The 12,797-nt window shown below is 40.7% G+C and overlaps 1 protein-coding gene across 2 annotated transcripts in view; it reads left to right on the plus strand.

Moving 5' to 3' along the window:
• The window catches only part of PALD1 (phosphatase domain containing paladin 1), a 433,254-nt gene that overhangs the window by 183,284 nt on the left and 237,173 nt on the right, over positions 1-12,797 (plus strand). For both annotated transcript variants that reach the window (XM_077454432.1, XM_077454433.1), the window contains 3 exons: positions 4,497-4,703; positions 6,690-6,792; positions 11,881-12,060. In XM_077454432.1, the coding sequence (XP_077310558.1) occupies positions 4,497-4,703; positions 6,690-6,792; positions 11,881-12,060 (490 nt within the window). The remainder of the gene's footprint in view (positions 1-4,496; positions 4,704-6,689; positions 6,793-11,880; positions 12,061-12,797) is intronic.

Raw genomic sequence — 12,797 nt, forward strand, 5'->3', positions numbered from 1 at the left:
TAAGAAATACAGGCAGTTACTTATCCATCATGCCATACCTTTAGGGAGGTGTGTGATTGGCCCCAAATGTATTCTGCATCAGGACAACATACTCGAACAACCTATATTCAGCCTAAAGAAGGACAAAGGGTCGAACGACCCCTGAAAGGACTAGCTTGGTTCCAACCGAGCCCGGATATCATTGAGTTTGTCTGGGATTACATGAAGAAACCGAGGGGATTTGAGGCAGCCTACATCCACAGAAAATCTATGGTTAGTTCTCCAAGATGTTTGGAACAACGCACCTGCAAGTTCCTTCAAAAGAATTGATGCCGTTTTGAAGGCAAAGGATGGTCACAACGAATATTTATTTGATTTGTATTTCTCTTTTGTTTACTTTCAATTCTTTTATTTTGATCAATGAACATATTAACAGTTCTATTTTGAAAACATTCTTAATTTACAGCATTTTTTCACACCTACCTAAAGCTTTTGCACAGTAGTGTGATATCCTTAAGCCCCATACATGCTATCAGATTTTCTGCTGATTTTTGTCTTCAGATTTACCAAAACCATGTAGTGCAAGGACCTGCCTGATTGCATACACATTGAAACTCCTAAGGTGTAACCTCATATTATATGGTTTTGGTAAATCTGAAGGATAAAATCAGCAGAATAACCTGATAGTGTGTATGAGGCTTTAGATGTGATTCTGTTCAAGAGACACCTAGCCTCGCCGTCCTTTATTAAAACTTTTGTGCAAGGTGTGTCTCATGCGACTTCCCCCATAAATTAACTTGTCATTCCATGGGATTTAAATTGGCTTCTTTTGACACTTCAAAAACGACTTTTTGAGCCTATTAGGAATAACACCTTTTTACGCTTGCTCACAAGGTTGCCTTCCTTGTTTCTATCACCTCTGCGAGGTACTTGTTGGAACTGGCAGCCTGGTTTTGTAAAGAACCTTTCTGGTCTTAACTAGAGACAAGGCAGTGTTAAGACCTAGAGCCAAATTTACCAAGACAGTGCATTGCCATCCCTCAGTCTGACTCCAGTACATCAGAGGACGATATCCATTAGTTGCCTGGATGTAGTTCATGCTATACAAGTCTACTTTGCACCCACTGCTTCCATTAGGAAGACTGACACTCTGTCATTCAAGGAAAGACAGAGCTCGTTGATCCACCATTTTACTGTGGCTCAGACTGATACTGTAATTACTCAAGTCATTAGTCTTAAAGAGGAACTGCAGTCTGCTCACATAATTTTTAATAAAAACATCTGTGCCCTTTTGAAGCTTCCCTCTAACCACTTTGCATATTATGTTATGTATACTGTGATTCTGTACTTGCCAAATATGCTGCAGAATTATTCCTCCACTGAGTCTTGTTGCAACCATTTTAACTGTGGGCAGCTGAAGCTGCTGCCTGTTCACTTCCTGGATTTACACGGTGGCACACCTCCAGCTCTGCAGCTTTCATTGGCCCTCTTAGGACTCATCCCCCCTCCCTTCCTGGCAAGGGAGAGCTGTGCATGATGTCATAAGCCTAGGCTTTTTACCAGACAAAAAACAGGAAGTGGGCTGTATAAGGTATTTGCTGGCAGAAAAAAATGTTTTACTATCCAAAGTTAAAATGGCAAGGGCAGAGGATTTAATAGATGGAAAGATAAAAAAATGACTGAAGTTCCTTAAGGACTGGGTTCCATTTTATTTTCTTGTCAGTGCACAACTTGATGGGCTTTTTGGCATTCCACAACAAATTCCCAGATTTTCCTCAGTTCCTGTTTGTTTTCTGTTTTTTTTTGTCTGGGACTGTTAATATTTGTTTATTTTGTTTGCTGTGTTGCCCACTCAGTTGAACTATGTTTGCACATCCCAAATGTCTCTAAATTATATGTCCCACAATGAAAAACAACTCCTCCCATGTTTATGGGCTTGCTCTCAGCACTGCTTGATTTTTTTATTTAAACAGAACTTATGCCCCTTACACACAATCGGACATTGATCGCACATTCAGACAACAAAATCCATGCATTTTTTCCAACGGATGTTGGCACAAATTTGTCTTGCATACACATAGTCACACAAAGTTGGTCGGAAATTGCGAACGTCAAGAACATGGTGACGTACAACACGATGAGCCGAGAAAAATAAGTTCAATAGCCAGTGCGGCTTTTCTGCTTGATTCCGAGCATGCGTAGAACTGTGCATCAGAATTGTGTACACAGGATCGGAATTTCCGACAACGGAAATTTGAGCTCCAGATCTCAAATTTTGTGTGTCGGAAATTCCAATGGAAAATGTCTGATGGAGCCTACACATGGTCGGAATTTCTGCCAAAAAGCTCCCATCTAACATTTTCCATCAGAAAATCCGACCGTGTGTATGGGGCATGAGACATTCTGAGAGGGGTTATACCAGGCTGGCCACCATCTCCTTGTAGACAGCAGCATTTTACAAATGTTTCTGAATCCTGTGTCCCTCAATGAACTCCAAGACTGGTCATAGATATGCAATTTTCTTTCCTTCAACCATAAGTTGAAGAAAATAACTTTGTTCGACTCCCCCATCCCTCCCACCGCAATATTGTATTCTGACATCAGGTTTCCCCGCCATCAGAAAACATTCAATACAAAAAATAACCCGACAGGCTGCTTGTACTAATTTGATAAATCAACTTCTGTACAACCAGCCTGCCCATAGATGGATCAAAATTTCTCAGGTTCCTGCTTAACCGGCCAAATTGCATTCCCTCTATGGCCAGCTTAAGAAAAGGATTTTACAGTGAGCACAAAGTCCCGTTATTCCTCTCATTGGGCTTTACCGACTTACTTCATGTGTTTGCCTAAATGTATGTGTCAGATGAAATCAGACCTTTTGGTTATATCTTAGCCCTGGTTCACACTAGTGCGAATTGACAGTTCAAAGTCAAATGACAAGTCACGCCCCATTTGTGGCAATAACAACGGTCAAATCGCTGCAATTCGGAAAAATGTTCCTGCACTATTTCTGTGCGATTTCAGTGTGACTTGCATTGACATCTGTTAGATGAAGTCGCACAGATGTCAACAAACCACTCATAAAATTGCACTTCAAAGCCTCACTGGTGTGGACCAGGGTTTAAACCTTACTTCTTCATGACAAGGATAGAACAAATCCTAATGCCTGAGCCTTTTTACAACTTTGACATGTGTTAGTAAAACTGTGGGTACCATCACAAATAAATGTGTCCACTTTAAAAAAAAAAAACAATGATGTATATTTCTTGAAATTACCATAATCCTAAACAACAACCCAAAACCAATTCTCCTACTCCTGACAATCGCAGTGATGCCACATATGTTTATGTTCTTTGCTGTTTGTACCCCTAGTAGGGCCCAGAAACAATGGTGCACATTTTGCTTTTTTATCTTGCCTAAAACACACTGATACTAATTTTAAAAATGCCTTTTTTTATTAACCCCTAAAATACACTGACCTTTGACCACAACCCTTGACCTTGGATTCCCCCTTTACCCTAGCCATGACATTGACCCAGATCAAATCTTTAATCTTATTTATCTTTGTTTTTTTTTAAATATTATTTTGCACCCTTTTGTTTGTTTACATTTTTCTTCTCTAGCAGGGAGAGAAATATGCAATACATCTTTCTCTCTATTCAGAAGGAGAACAAAACCATGGAGGTGAGCTGTACAGTTACTGATCACTGATAGCCATTCAGAGACTATCACAGCAATCAGATGATCAGGAGCTGGTACTCCTGGTTCCCGATCGTTGGCACAAGACTCAGGGCTCTTGTTGAGTGCCCGGTATCTGTTCTGAGAGTGCTGTGAAGCGCCCTCCTAGCACAAACCCAGGAAAAAAAGATCCCTTTCAGTGAGGCCCGCATATATGTTTACAGTCTGCATCAAGGGATTAAGGGCCATTTCAAACTGATGTGCTTTTTCCTGTGTTTTTTCCTTGCAAGTGAAACGCAAGAAAAGTGTTTCCCTTTAAATCCTATGGGACTCTTCACTCTGTGCTGCTGGTGCGATCTGTTTTGAAAAGCCCTGCTGCATCTTTGGTGCGGCTTTCAAAACTGCACCAAAAACGCAGCTCCCCATTGAAATGAATGGAAAACTTGACAAACACATTTGCATTTTTGATTTGTTTATTTGAGTCACGTCTATTTTTCACAGGTGCAGGCAACTAGAAAACACACCATAAACTAATCTAAAGCGCACAAAAATGCATATGCGTTTTTACAGCAATTTTGCTACAGAGAACTGTGAAAGTAGGCTAATGCAGGATAGATTGTTTATAAATATGTGGTTTAAAATGTATAGTTCTGTCTTTCTAGTTGCTTGCCTTGTTTAAGGTGTCTCACTTTTGCTGAGTGTGAAAGTTTAACTCATTTTTTTTTTTTTTACAATAAAGGATTATGCATGTTTAAGTTGAAAACCCTGCATGTTTTTATTTTTGTTCATCCTTTTTTTAGACCTATTATGTCTTATACATTGTTACATTTTATCTTTAGGCGCTTGTGGAGCATGGGTACAACTGCCAGTGCAGCTCAACAGCCAGCGCCAATAGTGCCCCCCAGTGACAGCATCCAAGGAAATGGCAGTGGAAGTTCAAGTGGAGAAGACAGAAACAGCCTAAGCATTCATTCATTCCAGACAGTGGGCATCCACAACAAAGCAAAATCCATCATCACCAATAAAGTGGCCCCTGTAGTTATAACGTGAGTACAGAATTAAGATGATTTACATTTGAGTTCCATGGCAGAAATCACAGTCTGATAAGAATTTTACTAGTGAGATGATTGTTGAACATACGTTCTAAAGATTAGATATTTGTTTTAAAGCTGGTTAGCAATGCCTGCTTCCATGTTTCTCATATGACAGGAGTGCTTTCAATGCAAACTATAGTCTTTTTATTTGAATGCATAGTGGCAGCCAAATTTAATTGCTGCATATGCACAGCCAAATGCAATCACCCATGTGTCTGTAATCTAGCTGCTTTGCCTTAGCAGTCTTCACACACTTGACTGGATGTGACCCTTGAAGCTTGTTCTTGCTGTCCACGTTTTCATGCATTTTGCTGTGTTTTTTAATGCAGGGAAACTAAATGAACAAAGGAAAACCAATTGTCTTCTCTAGCACCCATTCCCACCAACTCTCTGTGTTGCAGTTCTGGGGAGAACCCCCCCCCCCCATTTGCAGTGCTTGGGAGATTGCTGCATTTATGTTTTCTCCCACTGAACCTGTTGAATGGGATACTTCAGAAGAGCAGCAAAGTGTTAAAAAATGGCATACCACATTTGTCATATACAGTTTATTATAACAGAAAACGCTTGTCCTGCAAAGGTACTGTGGCAGTGCATTAGCCATGCTGACTTGTCTTTTTCTGTTGGTAGATCTACCGTGTAAGAATCAGGAAGCCTACTATAATTTTCACATTATATTTAATCATTTCAACTCAGTGATTTATTTATTTATTGTATGATAATTTTATTTTGTTATTATATTTCACATTTCATTTTTTAATATGACACTTTCAAATTTTGGATAAATCTGGATAGCAGGGCTTTTTTGCTCAGAAAATAGGTGCAGGAACTCCATCATAACCCCCCCCCCCCCCCAAATCCCCCCTACTAACATATGGATATGGTCAACTTCACTAACAGTGGGAGGGTTTTAAAGGGGCATTCAATACCAGGAGTGCATTACATACAGAGAGCAGAGTTTGGGAGTGCGCTACACAGCTACTTACCTCTTCACCTCCCATCCACATCTCACTTTTACCCCTCCTCAGCTCTGCATGCAACCCTCCCTCCACTACCCCTATATTCTCCCCCTTGCTTAAAAGTTCCATCATCTTCCATGTGTCTTACTTTTGTCACTGCGTCAAGCTGAATCAGCTATAGTACCTCCCCGCACACTGTAGTTGGTTACGCATCTCTCATTCGCAGGGAGATCGTCCAGTGGGGGTGTCGGCATCCGCACTGCACCAAGGCACCCGCTTCTCCCTTGTACCCATCCTGCACTCAGTGAGAGCCATTCAGGAGATCAGATCAATGGGAGCTGTTGGGAGACGACCTGTCACTTGTGAACAAGGAAGCCGGTGTCCTATCACATAATATCCCCCATCGGATAGTGTCCGCTGTGTACTTCGCATGCGCAGTACATAGCACAACCACATTCCGAAAATAGCCAAAGATGAACAGCGCCTGCACCGCGAGTCCAGGTTCTAGCCCCACCGTCCAAGTGGACGTAGAGTTAGAATAAAAAGAACCGAGCGCAGCGAGGCCGTGCCCGAAGCGTGGCGAGCAAAGTGAGCCCGCGAGGGGCCTTCTAGTATGTGCAGCCCTATGTCCACTTGGATGATGGGGCTTGCATCTCGACTCACGGCGCAGGCGCCGTTCATCTTCTGAGATTTTCCGAATCTCCTTCTGCTCCGTACTGTGCAAGCACTGCATCTGCGCAGTACAGGGCGGACACTTCTAGATGGCCGGACGCTATATGTCAGAACACCGGACTTTGTGTTTACAAGTGATATTGTTGAGCAGGAAGCAGAGGGCCTGAGCCAGAGGTGGTAAAACTGAGCTCTGCCAAGTTCCAGCTGAAAAAAGCCCTGCTGGATAGAGTGTGTACTTGCCAGTAATTGCCGTATAAGTTTGGTTATAAACCATAATCTGTATGGGTGATCTGGATGTCTTTCATTTCAGGTACAATTGTAAAGAAGAGTTCCAGATTCATGATGATTTTCTTAAAGCAAGTTACTGTGTTGGAAGAATTTCTGAGACAATGCCAGAACACTATCTTGTACAGGTATGTCCTGTACAGTATATTACTATTGCCTCAGGTTGTTGCAGGCATATTGATTTAAGCTGTGCTCTGCATGAATCCTTGTTGATGCAGGAAGTCCAGGACAAGCTCGATTTTATTTTTATTTTTTTATGTAAATACAGCCAAAACATTTCTTAATTTTGGATAGCGTTGATGTACCCTAATGCTGTCTAGATGTTTGTTGGAAATATTACTTCTGACTGCTTGCCAGGGGGATCACTATCACTCAGACAGAAGTGACCACCATTGCTGGATCCTGCAATAAAGAAAAATCTATCTCAAACAGCAGAAAAAGTCTAATGCCTTGTACACAGGGTTGGACATTCCGACCACAAAATTCAACTGATTTTTTCTCTGACGGATTTTGTCCGAAACTTGTGTTGCATACACACAGTCAATTGTTCGGAATGTGATGATGTTCGTTCGCTACGACGGGACTACGTTGAGGCTAGTAGCCAATAGCTTTGGTCTCGTAATTTGATCTGAGCATGTGTGGCACTTTGTCTGATCGGAATTCTCTACAAACAATCGGAAAAAGTCAGATCGGATTTTTTTGTCGGCAAATTTGAGATCCTGCTCTCAAATTTCTTCCGTCAGAATTTCCAACTGAAAAAGTCCGATAGAGCCCACACACGATCGGATTTTCCGACCATAAAATCCGATCGGACCTTTTCCATCGGAATTTCCGACCGTGTGTACAGGACATAAAAGTGTAATCACTTTATTCCTCTCCAAAAAAATAATTTTCTGAAGTCCCACTTTTAATCACGTGTGTGATCTTTTTTAATGTGGTGTTAGGATGATGGTAGAGGTACCTTTTTTTGGTGTCTCTGCACATTGTGCTTTTATTTCTATAGCATTGTGGTACCTTCAAATTCTGGGATGCTTTGTTACAGAAAAAATCCCCCACACCTCTCATGGTCAAGTGATGGCCTAACACTTTCTACTCTCATCATTTTCCCTGTTGACCCAAAAAGTACAGGGGGTGGCCTAACTGGCAAGGAGAATTGTAATTGTCGTGGATTTCTGTCACACAGAAATAGTTTAGAGAATAAACACCTGATGTGTTTTAAATATAATTTTCCTGCCAAATTAGTTAATTAAAAAAAAAAAGCCAATGAGTTTGCTAAGAATAGAAGAAGTTACAAAGTTGCATAGTAGGTGAGGTTGAAAAAAAAGTCCAAGTGCAACCCATATGTGTGATTATATGCCAGTATTACATTGTATATCCCTGTATGTTGCGGTCTTTCAGGTGCTTATCTAATAGTTTCTTGAAACTATCGATGCTCCCCGCTGAGACCACCACCTGTGGATGGGAATTCCACATCCTTGCTGCTCTTACAGTAAAGAACCCTCTACGTAGTTTAAGGTTAAACCTCTTTTCGTCTAATTTTAATGAGTGGTCACGAGTCTTGTTAAACTCCATTCTGCGAAAAAGTTTTATCCCTATTGTGGGGTCACCGGTATGGTATTTGTAAATTGAAATCATATCCCCTCTCAAGCGTCTTTTCTCCAGAGAGAATAAGTTCAGTGCTCGCAATCTTTCCTCATAACTAATAACCTCCAGACCCTTTATTAGCTTTGTTGCCCTTCTTTGTACTTGCTCAATTTCCAGTACATCCTTCCTGGGGACTGGTGCCCAGAAGTGGACAGCATACTCTAGGTGCGGCCGGACCAGAGTCTTGTAGAGTGGGAGAATTATCGTTTTATCTCTAGTTGATCCCCTTTTTGATGCATGGCAATATTCTATTTACTTTGTTAGCAGCAGCTTGGCATTGCATACCATTGCTGAGCCTATCATCTACTAGGACTCCCAGGTCCTTTTCCATCTTAGATTCCCCCAGAGGTTCTCCCCCCGGTGTATAGATTGCATTCAAATTTTTGCCACACAAATGCATTATTTTCCATTTTTCTACATTGAACCTCATTTGCCATGTAGTTGCCTTCCCCATTAATTTGTTCAGATCTTTTTACAAGATTTCCGCATCCTGCGGAGAAGTTATTGCCCTGCTTAGCTTAGTATCATCCGCAAATACAGAGATTGAACTGTTTATCCCATCCTCTGGGTCATTTATGAACAAATTAAATAGGATAGGTCCCAGCACAGAACCCCACTACCCACCCCTGACCATTCCGAGTAGTCCGCATTTATCACCAACCTCTGAACTCGCCCTTGTAGCCAGTTTTCAATCCATGTACTCGCCCTATTATCCATGCCAACGGACCTTATTTTGTACAGTAAATGTTTATGGGGAACTGTGTCAAATGATTTTGCAAAATCCAGATACACCATGTCCACGTTCAGAGTGAACCAGAATGCTGACAGTGATGTAGGCTGTGTATACTTGACAGATATTTTTGTCTACCATTTGTGATTTTTATAAAAGAAAAAAGAAAAACTAGGCTAAAGATACATTGTGTAAATGAGTGGATTAGTAAGGATAGGTTGGCTTAACTGGTAGTCTAATATAAGCACATACAGCGGGTAAAATAAGTACTGAACACATCGCCATTTTTCTAGGTAATTTTTCACCACGTCGGTAACAAGTCATGCAATTCATACATACAAAGAAACCAAAACAAATGCATTCAGAAATTAAGTTATGTGTAATAAAATGGAATGACAAAGAAAAAAAGTATTGGACATGCTAAAGGAAATGTATTTAATACTTTGTACAAAATCCATTGTTGGTAACGACTGCTTCAAGATGCCTCCTGTATGGAGAAACTAATCGCATGCATTGCTCAGGTGTGATTTTGGCCCATTCTTCCACATAGTGTTAATTTACCGCCACCCACAGCCTTTTGCTTTTAGGCAAAAAAGTAAAATTTTGGTCTTATCTAACCAGAGCCTCTTCTTCCACATGTTTGCTGTGTCCCCCACATGGCTTCTTGCAAACTGCAAATGGGACTTCTTATGGCTTTCTTTCAACAATGGCCTTCTTCTTTTTGCCACTCTTCCACAATGTCCAGATTGGTGGAGTGCACGACTAATAATTGTGCTGTGGACAGATTCTCCCACCTGAGATGTGGATCTCTGCAGTTCTCTTACCATGGGCCTCTTGGCTGCTTCTGAGATTAATGCTCTCCCTGCCCGGCCTGTCAGTTTATGGGGACAGTGATGTCTTGGTAGGTTTGCAGTTGCCATACTCTTTCCATTTTCGGAGGATGGATTGAACAGTTCTGCGTGAGATACTCAAAGCTTAGGATTTTTTTTTATAACCTAACCCTGCTTTAAACTTCTCCACAACTTTATCCCTGGCCTGCCTGATGTGTTCCTTGGCCTTCATGATGCTGTTAGTTCACTAACATTCTCTAACAAACCTCTGCAGGCTTCACAGAACAGCTGTATTTATACTGAGATTCAATTACAAACAGGTGGAAAACTATCTAGGTGACTTCTGAAGGCAATTGGATCCACTAGATTTTAGTTAGGGATATCAGAGTAAAGGGGGCTGAATACAAATACAAGCCACACTTTTCAGATATTTATTTTTAAAAAAATGTGAAAACCATTTATCATTTTTCTTCCATGTCGCAATTATGTGCCACTTTGTGTTTGTCTATCCCATAGAAAATCCCAATAAAATACTTTTACGCTTTCGGTTGTAACATGACAAAATGTGGAGAATTTCAAGGGGTCTCAATACTTTTTCAAGGTTCTGTAGCTCATTCAATACTTTTTCCTTGTGTCATTCCATTTTATTACACATAACTTAATTTCTAAATGTATTTGTTTTGGTTTCTTTGTATTTATGGATTGCATGGACTTTTACCGACATGTGGTGAAAATTTAATGTCAATAGCGCCTTAACCACTAGGCGTCCACGCTATAGCTGAAAGATGGCTACAATTGCCCCACAGATGCTAAAAAAGGTTTAGGTCTGGAGACATGCTTGGCCAGTCCATCCATCTTGGAGGTTTGTTTGGGGTCGTTATCGTATTGGAATACTGCCCTGTGGCCCAGTCTCCAAAGGGAGGGGGATCATGCTTGGCTTCAGTATGTCACAGTACATGTTGGCATTTCATGGTTCATGCAGTCCCAGACCATGACACTCCCACCACCATGCTTGACTGTAGGCAAGACAACTGTAAGGGAAATTTTAAGCTTCTCCCAATAAGCAAAACATTTCTTTGCACTTAAAAGCACAAAAACAGCTCTTTTATAGAATCCAGAGAATAGCCAGGCTCCTTTTATTTATACTATAAACATGAATAACAAAGGAAGGCGGTGCCTTCAGAATCCACCAAATAGACACTTGTATTCTTTCAAAAGAACCAATCACACATGTATATATTCAAATAGAAATACAGTAGTGACGTGTGCAGACGGTCATGTGAGGAGCCACGCGGCAAGCGAACTGTGAGACACAAAGGGCTCACAATTTGAACATGGCTCTAAACACGATCATGTGCACATCCCCACGGCTACCAATGATGCGAGCCATACTCTATTATTGCTCAGTGGGCCATAATTTTGTATGATTATGCTATGGTTCCCACGTATGCAGATCTGCTAACTTAGGAGTTTAAATGCGGTGATGTTCGACCTTCGACACAAAGGACTCACAATTTGAACATTTGAGCATGGCTCTGAACATGATTATGTGTACATCCCCACTGCTACCAATGATGCGAGCCATACTCTATTATGGCTCAGTGGGCCTTAATTTTGTATGGGTTTGCTATGGTTTCCATGATCTGCTTACTTAGGGGTTTAGACGCAGAGTTTAGACCTGAACATTAAGCTCATCCCTAATCTTTAGCATATTTTGTACGCTGTACATATTTTTTATGATAGTATCACCGTATGCAAGTGTACATCAGTGCACAGCCATTAATGTCAATGAAAGGTCATATACTGCACCTTTTGTACTTGGGCAGAGGAAAGATGGCTGCTAATATGCTGAATAGGCATAGTCAGCTAGTTATGTGTCAGAATTCCCTAAAATTAGATCAGCAAAGGCAATCCCTGTATTTCGCTCATCCAGGTTGCCACTAAAATACATGTCATGCTGTTATCAATTATTTTGCTTCAAAATGTATATATATTTTTTTTCTTTGTGTCAGGGAAAATTTTTCATGGTTCGTGATGTGTACAGCAAGCTAGATGTTTTAAACACAACAAGCATTTGTGGGGCACCTAATTTCCGTCAAGCCAAAGGAGGTTATGAAGTCTATGGAATGGGCCAGCCCAGCCTGAATGGCTTTAAGCAAGTGTTACAGAAGCTACAGAATGATGGACACAAGGTACTGGGAGAAAGCCATGTTTTTATTTACTAATCACATAGACAACAGAAACAATAATTAATTAATAAATAATTAATCTTGAGAAGCCATTTCTGTATTGATTTTAGACCAGCTTGTCTCTACTACCACTCGTATGTGTGCATTTCTCACCTGCTTAAACAAAAAAAGAGGGGTTGTTAGGACTTTATATGAAGCACAGTTAAGGGTATTGAATAGACAATTACATGTTAATGGATTCAAAACAATTATACATAGAATAATGAAATAACATGATAAGCAAGAATAACATCTTCGCACTTTATTGTACATAACGACAGCATGATTCACAGTATAATGGTAATAATTTCATAAACATAACAAAAATTGTTGCAACTAATAATCAACATAATTGAGTTAATGGTGATGATAAAATCCATAATCAATCTCAAAATCACATGATTGCGATGGTGTAGCATAAGGCTAGGGCTCTATGTGTTTCGTGGAGATGGTCACACATCAGGAGCAGTAGCAATATGTAAGCTATATTGAAACAAAAAATCGCAGAGTGAGCAGATGGTTGACAGAGGGGAAAAAAGGGGAGGCAGAGGAGGAGATGGAAATATTTTCCAAACACCCTTACCTACAATAAATTGGATATGTAAAAAGGTAATATTGGATGGCTGGTGTACCCAGGATAACAAACATCTCCTGGGAGCTAAGGTCGCAGATCCACGGCCGCACTGAGGCAAAAGGAGTGA

The sequence above is a fragment of the Lithobates pipiens genome, unplaced genomic scaffold, assembly GCF_037356315.1.
Source record: "Lithobates pipiens isolate NorthernLeopardFrog02 unplaced genomic scaffold, aLitPip1_a1.2 Scaffold_25, whole genome shotgun sequence".
Lineage (NCBI taxonomy): Eukaryota > Metazoa > Chordata > Amphibia > Anura > Ranidae > Lithobates > Lithobates pipiens.